Source organism: Triturus cristatus, chromosome 1_2, assembly GCF_964204655.1.
Source record: "Triturus cristatus chromosome 1_2, aTriCri1.1, whole genome shotgun sequence".
Taxonomy (NCBI): Eukaryota; Metazoa; Chordata; class Amphibia; order Caudata; family Salamandridae; genus Triturus; species Triturus cristatus.
Genome location: NC_140580.1, coordinates 477,926,316 through 477,939,276, shown reverse-complemented (window position 1 = coordinate 477,939,276; position 12,961 = coordinate 477,926,316). Strand labels below are relative to the sequence as shown.

General features: G+C 42.2%; 1 protein-coding gene across 1 annotated transcript in view; it reads left to right on the top strand.

Moving 5' to 3' along the window:
• JAKMIP3 (Janus kinase and microtubule interacting protein 3) overlaps positions 1 to 12,961 on the top strand; it is an 893,040-nt gene that overhangs the window by 247,414 nt on the left and 632,665 nt on the right. Inside the window, exon 2 of the mRNA XM_085606202.1 lies at positions 5,658 to 5,894. Coding sequence (XP_085462328.1) covers positions 5,760 to 5,894 — 135 coding nt within the window. The 5' untranslated portion in view covers positions 5,658 to 5,759. The remainder of the gene's footprint in view (positions 1 to 5,657; positions 5,895 to 12,961) is intronic.

Sequence of the window (12,961 nt, the reverse complement as noted above, 5' to 3'; positions counted from 1 at the left end):
GTATTGCCAACATTAGGTCGGGGTTAGAGCTTTCCTTTAACCAGGTTTCAGTTAAAAACATAAGGTCTTAGGAGTTTGACTCCAGAGCGAGGCAGATATCATCGGAGTGTTTGGGGAGGGATCTACAATTTATCAATCAGGCCTTTCTGTTGAAACTAGTGGCCCTGAGGTGTATTGTCGGTGACTTTAGTGAAGTAATACTGCCGTTCACCCTCTCTTCCCTGGCTGGCGCTGCCCGCTGTCCGTATGCGGACAAGCGCATACTGGCTTGCTTTCAGCGTGCCAGCAGCATGCCCGCTGTGCGTCCGCGTCGCGGCTCCCATTAAGTAGAGGCCAACAACTAGACTGCCGACCCAAGATGGCGCCCAAACTGTCCCAAGCGGAACGGCTGTAAATGGCCGCCATTGATGTGGAAAACGCCGAGCAGAAGGTGTGGAGAAGGCCTACTACCCCCACTTTACCCAGGTAAGAAGAGATACAGATACGAGAACCCTCCTGCACCCTGCAACAGGCAGAGGTGCGGAGTTACCCTCCGCTCCCCAAATAAACTCTCTTTCATAGTGAAACTCACACCCTGTCACAGGTTATTAAACTTCAAGCAACAAATTTAACAACAGTTCAGCCTAGTTAAAACAAGAAAATCGCAGCAAGGTTTAAAAAAAAAACAGAATTAATGATGAATGTGGAAAGAGTAGCCCATTTGGCTGTTCTTCAGATATTTGCCAAAACAAAACAGGCCCACTCACCCCAAGAAGTTTTCATTCCCCTTTAATAGTCTGAAACAGTGCCATGAATCTCTACCACTCCCCTGATATGCCTGCACAATGACATCCTGACTCATCTAGCTAAGGCAGATGATGAAGGATTTTCCCCTCTCTTCACTGAGCGAAAGTTAACAAAAAGTCTATCGGGCTTTGTGAATTTAGCAGACCGCTTTACTGCCCTAAGTATATCCGGAAGATGTGATAGTTCAGTTTGAGAACTAGAGTCACAAGGTAAGGAGGGTAGCACTATCTCTTGCTCCTTATGAAAAGAGGTATTGGCTTTGGAGATAAATTTGGGATCTAGGGAAAGGACGATTCGATCATCAAGGATTAAGAAATAAGAATGGCAATACTCTAATGCACCCAACTCCCATATTCTCCTTACACTTGTGATCATGACCAAAAACAGTACCTTCATGGTACAAATTCTCTCAGAAATAGTCTTCAAGGGCTCTAAAGGAGATTCCTCATGGCTTGATAACAAAATTGATAGATCCCAAGAAGGGAAAGGATTCTTAATCTTTTGACAGAAAACAGAAAAACCTCTGAACAACCTTGAGACCAAAGGCTCAATTGTGGAAAATGTATCCCAAGAATCTCTAAGAGATAGAATGGATCACCGTTGCTATCTAGGGGTGGCCACAGACAAACTCATGTCAAAACCATCCCATCAGAATTCTAGAATGCAAGGAGCTGAAGCCAAGACATGTGATCTGCCTTTAGAGGCATACCATTCATCGAAAGATGACCAATCTTTGATTATAGGCCCTGTTTCTAGATGTCCTCCTAGAGGCCTGCAGTGATTTGGACATGGAAGCAACTAAGTCTTTATTCATACTCCCCTTTTTTTAAACTACTAGACCAATAATCGCATTCTAGTTGTGAGAAAGTCACAGTTTTTGCCCTGATCAGCCCTATTTCTTGACTTATACTGGTTGTTACTTACTCTGATTGTGCCCTGCTCCCTGCTACCCAGGCCCAGGACCCGTGCTCTGTTTAAAAGGAATATGGTAATTAGTTGTCATTACAATTGATATGACAACCTATATGTATATGATAGGGCGTGTATGTTTAAAGGCCCAGCAGACTTAAGGCATTGAAGTGTGCACTTCTGTGTGGCCTGCTGTCATTTTAAAGGCCAGCCCGGCTTTGCAGGCTGCTTATAAAACAAAACAAAACTCAAATTCAACTTTAGAATTAAAGGTACTTCCTAAGCCCTAAACTGCTTTATTTGTACCAATATGTCACCCTTAAGGTCTACCTTAGGTGCCCCAAGGCTAGGGTTCTATGTTAAAATAAGCTGGACATTATAAAATATGTTTTATATGCCCTGGTGAGGGAAAAACTGGCAATTTCATATTTCCCCATTGTAGTGCATTAACTCAATAGGCTAACATGAGAAGGCTTCATTAATTGTAATAGTCTAACTATTGATAGGAGTGACCTAAAATAATACATCAAAGTGTCTAAATAATAGTTATAATAAATACAACAACTTGCCAAGGATAGATTTATTATAACGGTGACAGAAAAGAAGTTGTAGAAGTTGCTTTTCTGATGTGCCTGAATCCAACTCTGGAGCAGTCTCTTCTGATTGGCCAGCCTTTGACAGGGTGAGCCAAACTGCTCTGATGAGGTGTGAAGTGGCCTGAAAGGAAACAAAGAGACATCTGGTGGGTGGAGCTCTGCAAACTGCAGAGCACGCCTCTATGGGGCATGCAAACTGCAGAGCACGCCTCTATGTGGCAATAGAAAGTGAAGAAAGCTTTGGATCTGGTGAGCAAGTGTCAATAATACTCAAATATGTAAGGAATGGGACAAGTAAGGTGATGAGAAGGTAATGTAGAGTTCATTTCGTAATCCAGGATTTAAATTTTCAGTGCCTTTACATTTACATTAGCAAATAACGTCAAGGTATTATAATGTTGTTGAATCAAAGAACTCTCGTAATGTATTTTACTACTGATTTTGTCCACCTAGGAGACACACAATACCTCGTGACTACTTCCCTAATTCACTCCTCCCAAAGGAAGCTCTACTGATAACGGCCCGTAATCTGATTGTGGCAGAATAAAAATTATCACAAGTACCGGTTACCTTTTTTAGTGCTCAGAAAACGCTGCTTGCTTTATTAAAAACGAGTACTGAAAACACTCAAAAAAACAATTACTTTTATATCCCTAAACACCATCTTTTGCACAGTTCCAAACCGTTGAACAGTTGATAGAAAATGTGCCTGACTTACACTTTTAATTCTTATAACACTGAACTTTCAGGTAAATAATATGTCTTCTTTATGGCATACCCTTGATCTACTGAGAATTACATTTCTATAGAACAATTGCATGACATGTATAGGGTTGAAATGTCATTCTGATAAAATCTACAAAATGGTGTATACATATAATATCCCATGGTTGTGTGGAAGAGTTTAACGTACATAATTATTATGTAGGAAAAGCTAGACATATGTTGATGATAAATGCTACATTGTTGTCTGTTTTAGGGAGATTTAAAAGACCTATCCCCCATTTGATTGGATTCAGGATCTCATCCTTTTTTATTGCGTTTCTTATGCGAATCAATAATATGTAATCTTCCGTGAACAGAGTTAACTGTCTGCCCATAAATAGCTGACATGAAATTATGTTAGAGTTATCGTTTTCCATTGGTGATTATAGTCACAGCAATTTAGTGGCATCTATATTTACGTGATTATCACTGTGAAAATCGAAATGCTCCAATTAGATTTGTGTCTGTGAAATTAATTGCACTCGGATTAATTGCAATCTGCATGCGTGACCATGCTCAAAATATATAGTGTGATTGGAGGAGCACTCCTCTTTCCAAATATTGACAATCACGGCCACTAGGTATCTATCTAGAAGAAAATACCAGAATATGTTAGGTTAAGCATCTGATTTTTATAGATCCCATTTCTTCCTTCAATGACTCGTGGCGCTGCCTGTATAAGCAAATAAGGTCCAAATGACTTACTCCTATAAAATCAGGAGTAAATCACACTTCCAGTAGAAAAAGCTTTTGAATGGAGCCTTGTGTGGTTATGGTGGACTAGGTGATTTGGGGATCTTTGATTTTTTAAGCTGCTTTTTGTCCTGGTTTAGGGAAGTAGAGAGTTCCACTGGGCAATGGGGAGCACAGTGAACAATCAGCATCCACGCCGATCGGGTTTTAGGTATTGTCAGAAGCAAAGCGCTCCAAGATCACAGGGGCCACCAGAGGAGACGTGAAGAAATTGAAGGCTTAGTATGTTAAAAAGAGAGTGTACCCCAGTAGCGGTTCGTGGAGGGAGTTCGGTGGGGCAGTGAGGCGGGGCAGGGGAGGGGCAGGGTGGGGAACTTTAAACACCGGAGTATGGATGAACGGAGGTAAGTACACATTTAAATATATTAAATGAATTTTGTTGCGTACGCTGCATCGCATTGAAAATGCAGAGAGGCGATAGTCTGTCAGGGTGGCTGAGGACAGGGGCTCTGGCAGTCTGCGGGGTGTGGGATGGCAGTCCACCTGCCAGGGTCTAAAACGGGCCCCCACTGATTATACTGGTTATGTCATGCAAGGAGTTGCTATGATCAAATTCAGCAGAGATCCATAAGTAATGTACAGTGCAATAAACACTGAATCCAGCATTGAATTCAGGTTCCATAAAAGTGGTATCAATAGTTGATCTGCACATTGCTACAGGCCTGATTCACATTTTCTTGTAAGTAATTTCTGATTTATTTGTGATTTACTGCTCAATTTCTGGGAGTAAGTCACACCTAGTCAAGGAAAAAAGCTTTGTGACTCTTGGAACACTCTGTGTGATGTGTATTAAAATGGCCAGATCTGTGAATTTCTCTGCCCCATGTTATTCCATATTAGAACATTAGAATGTTGAATGCTCCATTGAAAACATTGGATGGCTCCGGGCTTCTAATGGCCGGTAGAAGCCCGGAGCATCAACATTCCAATGTTTAACAAAGGACTCACGGAGCCAAGGGGATTACAACCACCTCGGGCTCTGTGAGGCCTTTGTTTTACAAATTAGAACATTCTGCCCTCAAGGGGCAGAATGTTCTAATAGCCTTAGAGCTCTCGATAGTAGGCTTTACCAGCCATTAAAGGCCCACTCACTTGCTGTAGCGGGCCTTTATTGGCGGATGGAGCCCACTACGGCAGACTCTAAGGCTATATTAAAGAATATGAAGAGCGTACATGAGGGTGCTACTGGAACTGTGTCTCGTTTCTCCAGGAACGATAATTGCTTCATGTATCTCATTTAGGCTGATGCCAAATTGGGTCTGATCTTGGTTGTGGTAAGCCATATATATATATATATATACAAAAAAAGTAAATATTATTCTAAACCAGCTCTTCCTGACACTGGTGCCATGTGCCAAGTACTCTGTTCTGAGTCTCTGTGTATTTTATGGTTTCCATGTAAGTGTGAACATGGTGGTCAAAGAAAATCATACATGTGCATATACCTGTTGCAGTTCATATAATCAGGACCTACAATATAAAGTTTATGGCTAAAGTGACATGACTTATAATCGAAAAGAGGTATATCTGCTGTGTAAATCTGCTGGGAACTGCACACGGCTGTAACTGATTATGCCACCGCTCATTGAATATGCAAGAGCTGATTGTACACTCAGCTCCTATATAGTCAAGAGTTGACCAACAACATTTTTCAACAACTTCGTAAATTTGCACAGCATACATCTGTCTGGGATCTGATTTATTATGTCAGATATACTATCTATTTTGCACATTTGTTTGTACTTGCTAAGATCTAATAACAGGTGGTATCATTATTTAGCATGTATTGGCAAAAGCTTGATCTCAACATGCAGGTCTCAAAGGAAATGTCATTTGCCTCTTTTTCAGATGAGCAGGAAAATGTAGCAGGAAGGTGCCCGCCAGGAGGAGCCTTGAACCGGGAGGATCTCTCTGCTTGGGAGTCTGCTCTGCCAGCCCCACCTTCTCACAATGTCCAAGAAGGGTGCCAGCAGCCGAGCCAAGGGAGACAAACCTGATGCTTTAGCTTCTCTGCAGGCCGCCAATGAGGAGCTCAGGGCGAAACTAACAGACATTCAAATTGAGCTGCAGCAGGAAAAGAGTAAGGTGGGAACCCTTCCTTTCATATCTTTAAATTGCTATTCGTGCTGTTATCAAACCCTGAGTATGGCCATATATCATTGTCTTATGGCCCACTGCCCAGAGCTACTCTGGTTGTTATGGCTCTTAAACTGAGTTACAGGCCTGATCTGCAGGTAAGGGCCTATAACCAAGGAGATGGCATTTAACAACCAGTATATAACATTCGACCCACGAAGGGCAGGACGTTCAACACTAAAAATGGAGAAACAGATTGAGAAACATTGGAATTGTGGTGAAGAAGTCCTACACCTGACATTATTAGCCCTGAGCAACTCCATTGTCTTCAGCAAATCTCCCAACATCCTAATGTTCTATTAAATGTCATTTCTTAAATATGAATGCTCTTAAATCAAAATACCAGATCTAGTCGCACCCTTGACCCCAAAGGGTTGCCTCCTTGCCCTACTCTTCATCGTCTACTGTCTCCTATCTGCTACTGAGAGGCTATGGTTGGGGCAAGGAGTGAAAACTATAGAAATGAACATGGCTCTTAGGACCCTGCTTACCTTATGGTCCTGTGACTTCCTTCATGCCCCCTGAGAATAGGGGGAGCGGCTGATACTCCTGGCTACTGCTAATTGGCATTTAGGTCTAGCTTGACAGTGCAGCTTTTGCCAGACAATTATGTGGGCATCACTAGAGATGGACTTTGGCTCTGCCCTCATAGGGCCATCAGTACATAATTTGATTGGGCAGAAACTGTGTGTTTCCACAAAAAAGTGTTTGCCCTCTATGCAGCTGTGATCATTTTGTTCATTTATCCTGCTGATCAGCTTGCACTTTCAGGGGCACACACGTCTTTGTAATGCTATTAAAGTATCTTATTTAACTAGATATTTGTTGTTGTTTTTCTCTAGCAGCAGCACAGATGGGAGGAGGGCAGTCATGAACCTGCATGGATTTTTAGGCCTGGCTTGACCGTGCAACTATCACCTGACCTTTTAACCTACACCAATCTTGTTCTTAGTTCTTTGCTTCCACACAAATACATGTCCAATCCTTTCTATGTGTAACGCTTCATGTTACTATATAACATCCTTTAAGGCCAGACCTGTTGGCATTGCCAATGTTTGTTGTAAGTATCACATTAATTGGTACAGAATTCCAATGGAATTGTTGAGGTCAATGTTTGGCGCTTAGATGCAAACATAATATTTTGCTATAAACAGATTATGGGCCTGTCTTAGTGCATAGTACAATACAGGATCATAAATCTGAAAGACAACTACATCTTCTACGTGGCTTCTGTGTTTCACTGGCCATTGGAGGGTCCCAGACAGGTCTATCTGCCTTAACTACCTTTGCAGAAATTGCTTCTTAGCCCAAGCCATGCTCACTGACCATCGAGGTGCTGCAGCCTCAACAGGTAGGGTAATATAGTCCTGTAGCTGTCACATGCATGTTACATAACCCTGCCGCCGAGCATACAATGTGCATGCCTACTTATGGCAATTTGCTTGACCATTTAGAGCTTTTTCATCCCACTGAATCGAAAATTTTGCGATCATTAGAATACTCTTTCGCTTTCCTTTTATAATGAATTACCAGAGCCCACCACTGCCACAGCTCAGATCCGTGGGTTAGGTTCTCATTTTTATGTTCTTTCAGTTGTTTAACATGAAGAAAACGCTAAGCTCATTTTAACTCAAATGGTTCATTATTCCATGTTCACCCAGGTGGTACATTTGTCTATAGATGTTTTTCTTTTGAATGAGGTGCCCTCAAAAGATGAAATTGGCCATAAAACGTGAAACACAAACCAGAGTATTTATGGCCTGACCTTCAGAGCAGAATTGTTTTGCTGGAATTAGGAAGATGGAAAGCTACACATCAGTATTTAAAATTAGAACAGTATTTTCAAAGCCTCAGCCAGGCCGGAGGAAACAAGATTCTTGTCGAGGGTGACTCAGTCAGGCGCTCACAGTTCATTTTGTGAGGAGTGATGGAGAAAGAGGGACGAATGAAGCAGGGTCAGCATCAGTCAGAGCAGCTGAGCATTGACAAAATGTTATCAAATGTAAATGGTATCATGTTTCAAAAGTTGCAGCAGGAAATATTTGTAAAATTCAAATGTGCCTGCAGCAAGGGTGCCTTGAGGTCTGATGAAAGCAAGAATACTGTTGTGTCTCAGTTGGATGGACAATCCACCAAACATTAGGGTCCAGAGTGGCCCCTCACACCCTTGGGGCCTGGTGCCATACCACCTTCTGCGCTATCGATAGCTGTACCCCTATAGTGGAGTTATATGAAATGATGCGAGCACCATGCAAAATTTGGTGAGGACCCAGAAAATGATATAGGGCCGCACCACCTCACAGAAATGCAAAGCACCCCGGACAAGCACGGGCCCTCTGAAGAGTTGGGGCCTGCCCTGCACATGTTATGTCTCTACCTTTATTCCACAGGCACCAGCTCGAAAGCTGCCCTCTTCCCCATATCTGACTAAAGACCCTGGCAGCAGGCTAGCAGACAACTGTGATTAAAAAGACAACAGTGGGCCCATTTCACAAAGGTAATCTTAGACCTGAAGTCTGAGGGTCCAATTCACAAAGGTAAACATAGACCTGAAGTCTAAGGGCCCAATTCACAAAGGTAAACATAGACCTGAAGTCTAAGTGCCCAATTCACAAAGGTAATCTTAGACCTGAAGTCTAAGTGCCCAATTCACAAAGGTAATCTTAGACCTGAAGTCTAAGGGCCCAATTCACATAAGTTAACATAGACCTGAAGTCTAAGGGCCCAATTCACAGAGGTAAACTTAGACCTGAAGTCTGAGGGCCCAATTCACAAAAGTAAACATAGACCTGAAGTCTAGGGGCCCAATTCACAAAGGTAAATGTACACTTGAAGTCTCAGTTTTTCTTTGTGAATCTAGCCCTGAGGGACCAGTTGCAAGATGCAAACCTGCATCTTGCAACTTATTAGCGTGGCAGTTATGCCACGCTTGGCTGCAATCTCAAGGGCCATGTCCATTTTTCATAAATGAGTGAGGCCACTATCAGCTCTAAGCACTATCTCATGTTAATGAGACAGTCAGCAGCAAATGAGATAGCGTACACCTTATTTTCCTCTTTAAAATAAGGAAATGATTGGAAGAACACAATCATAAAATTGCTCTCATTTCATAGCAGTTTTGTTTTACTCTAGAGTATTAATTGCCAAGTTCTAATTATCAAGGATGGCCAAACAATTAAAAAACAAATCTGAATATATCAACGTTCAGTTCATTTAGCAAATCCTAAATATTTCTGCATAGGTTACTGGAATGCTGCAGGTCAGACTAACTATGTTCCATGTTGGGTGGCTGCAGAATCTCTGTGAAAATATGAAGGTTAGTTTGTAGATCCAGTACATCTTCTGCTTTGGCCCCTGATGATGCTGGGCAAAGAGCTGGAGTATGTCATGCTATTCTGGGGTACATCTGCAAATGTCCCACTTTTTAAAAAGAATTCCCTCGCTCATGTTTCCCCTCCTTTGCGTTCATGAGTGCACACGATGATGGAACAAAATTTGACTTTGCCATGTATATATCCATATTTTTGGGTCAATAGTGGCAGAAAACCGTAAAGTTGAAAATCTGAAAACTATTCAATTATTCTGAATATTTTTCAGATTAGTAGACAACCCTCTCTACACTCACTGGGCGTTAATATGCAAACATTGCTATCTAATTATTAATAAAAGCCTGGGCGGTGACTTAAGTGCTCGCTGCTGAGATCTTATGCCGCAAGTTTGATTCCAATTGCATCAGACTTTATTCAAACTACGTTCAATAAATCCATTATCAATAAATTGTGGAATTTTACAAAATGGGATTTAAAGTAATTATAAATGACGAATCTGGGGTGTCAAGGACTAACTAAACAGATTATTGTTATAAATGATTAAACAATTTATTGAAAATATTGAAATACCTGCAACCATTTAAATGAAAAGGTTTATTAAAGTTTAACAGTACATCACAAAAGTTGTGAAATGTGACTTCCAATGGCATTGTGAACCATATTCTTATGACAAGCACCATTTGTTGGACGTGGATATCTGTAAATGTAGAAAAGTATATGGATTTAGCATCGAATTATAGGAATGTCCCTACTCCATTATGGCTTTATATATTGTTTTGATGCCCTTTATTTATGATATCTGTTTCTTTTTGTGTAAATTACACTGTGAAACTTCTCAGGCACTTCTAACTGCTTAGAAAGGGGCGGGGGAAGACGACAAGCAAAATAAGGGAAAATATGAGAGATGTGAAGAAAAATGACCCTACACTTCATCAGTGATGACTGGGCTGTCTGAATATCCAGACTTAGAGGTAGACCCCATTTCAAATTCATAAGGTAGGCCGGATGTTAAACATAACAGCCCTTATGGTGGTTTTCCCCCAAACGTTTTGCTCTCTCCCCTCCTGTTTAATGAAATTTGTTTTTGTTAGCCTTGGGGCTCTGTGCACTTTACCACTGGTAACCAGTGCTAAAGTGATCATGCTCACTCCTCTACACATGGTACAATTGGCTTATAACCAATTGGTGCAATTAATTTCCTTATAAGTCCCTAGTAAAGTGGTACAACATGTACCTAGGGCTTGTAGATGAAAGGTAACTAGTGGGTCGGCAGCACTTATTGTAACACTCATTTAAGTAGCATTTTAAAATATACCTCAGGACTGCCATCGTAGCCTGTGTGCAGTTTCAAACTTCCAATTCGACCTAGCAAAATAAACCTTTTTCCAGGTCTAAATCTCTAGGCCGTAAACAGCCCAATAGGCAGGATGCCTTGTATTTAAAAAATTGGGCATGTCCTTTTAAGTTTTAAATGTCCTGGTAGTGAAAAGCAACTAAATTAATGTTTTCACTATTATGTTAAGCAGATTTGTAGAGCACACTACCACCTGGGAGGGTGTCCTAGTTCTGAGCATGTGTACGTCTGGCCACACCTAGGGCCTTGTGGAACGACTTCAAAAGCAAGGTCTTCAGGTTCTTGAGGAATTGAAGAAGAGAGAAGGAGGCTTTTATGTGCAGCTTTACGTCGTTCCATGGTTGAGGAGAGATGTAGGAGAAGGCTTGACTGATGGATCTCCTTTTCCAAATGCGTGGGATTTGTGCAAGTAGGACTTCATACGAGCAGAGTTACCCAGAAGGTTTGTGAAAGCAGAAGCGATTGTTGAGGTATGCTGGGCCAGTGTTATATTGTGACTTGAATGTGTGGGTGAGGAGTTTGGATTTTGCTAGTTTGTGAATGGAAAGTGGTGAAGCTCCTTCATGTGGTGTGATGTGAGTATGGCGTGGGAGGCTGAGAGTGATTCTGACCATGGAGTTTGAATGGTCTGTAGCGTTCTGGTGAGTTTCTTGGTGCTCACGGCATAGAGGGTGTTCTAGTAGTCCAGCTTGCTTGGGACCTGTTACCTGAACATGCATGATGGTTTTCTGGGTGCTGATTGGGAGGCATTTGAAAATCTTCCTCAGCATCTTTAGGGTATGGAAGTATGAGGCGGTGTTAGCATTGACGTAAGCGGTCATGTCAAGTTTGCTGTTGATGATGATTGCGAGGTATTTGGTATGGGTGGTGGCTGTTGGCCACCTGGTGGAGTCACACAGTGATGTGCTTTTCCTGAAGGTCACAATTTTGGTCTTGTAAGTGTTCTGCTTTAGACAGTTGGTCTTCATCCAGTGGGTGATTTCAATTATGCAGGCATTGAATTTGATCCTACCCCTGGTCATCTTGTCCATGAGGGAGAGAATGAGTTGTGTGTCAATGGCACAGGAAATGACATTAATATTGTGAGAGTAGATAATGCTGGCTAGAGGGAGCATGTATGCTTTGAAAAGGGTCTGACTCAGGGTGGATCCTAGAGAAACGCCACAGATGAGGTTGCAATTGCCTGAGGTATAATGTGCCAGGTTGACTGACTGGGTCCCTACTGTCAGGAGAGAAACAAATCCATCAGAGTGTGTTTTCTTGGATTTTAATGATGTGTAGGCATTGGAAGAGGATGGGGTTGTAAACTGTGTCAATGATGCAGAGAGGTCCAGGAGACTGTGAGGCCTACCTGTCCCTTAGGATAACATCGGGTTATCTTATTACATTTAAGAAGTAATAACCTTTGTTTGCGAACAGAGAGAAATATCATGTTACCCTCAAAAGAATTTCAAGGTAGAATCTCTTTAATGGTAAAGTTGGATTTTAAGTCACTCTTCTGAAAATGCAACTATGGCATTTTCTTGTCCTAACCATTTGGTGCCTGCATCCCGTGTCCTGGGTCACATGACTTTGATTAGCATGGTAGTTGGCCTTTGCGTATTCCTCTCAGACAGTGAGACAATGGGGGACTAGCTGTTGGCAAATGGGTCATCATGCCAGAATGTGGGGAAGAGCTGTTCCCATCCCATCTTACATTTCAAAGGAGCTTCCTTAGCACACTTACAAAGAACTAAATACCAGCATTTTGTCACCCCGGACCTCTTGGAGCCTGGGCCAATTCCAGAATCATATGGGAGGAAAACTATAAACGTTTTTCCAACTTCAAATCTGGCAGCAAGTATAAAAATAGGATCCTCAGACTGATTCTTCAGTACACTCCTGAAGGACTGTACTTGGTACTTCAGAGGACTGCCCTGCTGCTACCAGCTGACATCCCTACTGCATGAAGCCTCCCTTGCACCCTCAGAGGACTGCCCTACTGCTTGAGGCCTGCCTTGCTGCTTGCTTCCAGGGCTAACAGAGTGACTCCAAGGGCTAGATGGCTGGCCTCCTGATCTGAGCTACAGGGACATAAAAAGCTCAAAACAACTTGAACCTGCCTTTGGACCCAGCCAAAAAACAAAACTTGGTACTTGAAAAATTTTCCATCAAAAGTGCGCTGTGAACCGACAGGAGACAGGGACCTCCGTGCACGCCAATCTGTGCAAGGTGCATCGCCGGTCGGCCTAACTTTGCAGTAGCTCCAACTATGTTCTCCAAAGCAGCAAATCTTGTTCAGCAGCTTCTTTTTGAAAGGGCATCGGTCCTTGTTGAGCCCTCAGTGGCTGCAG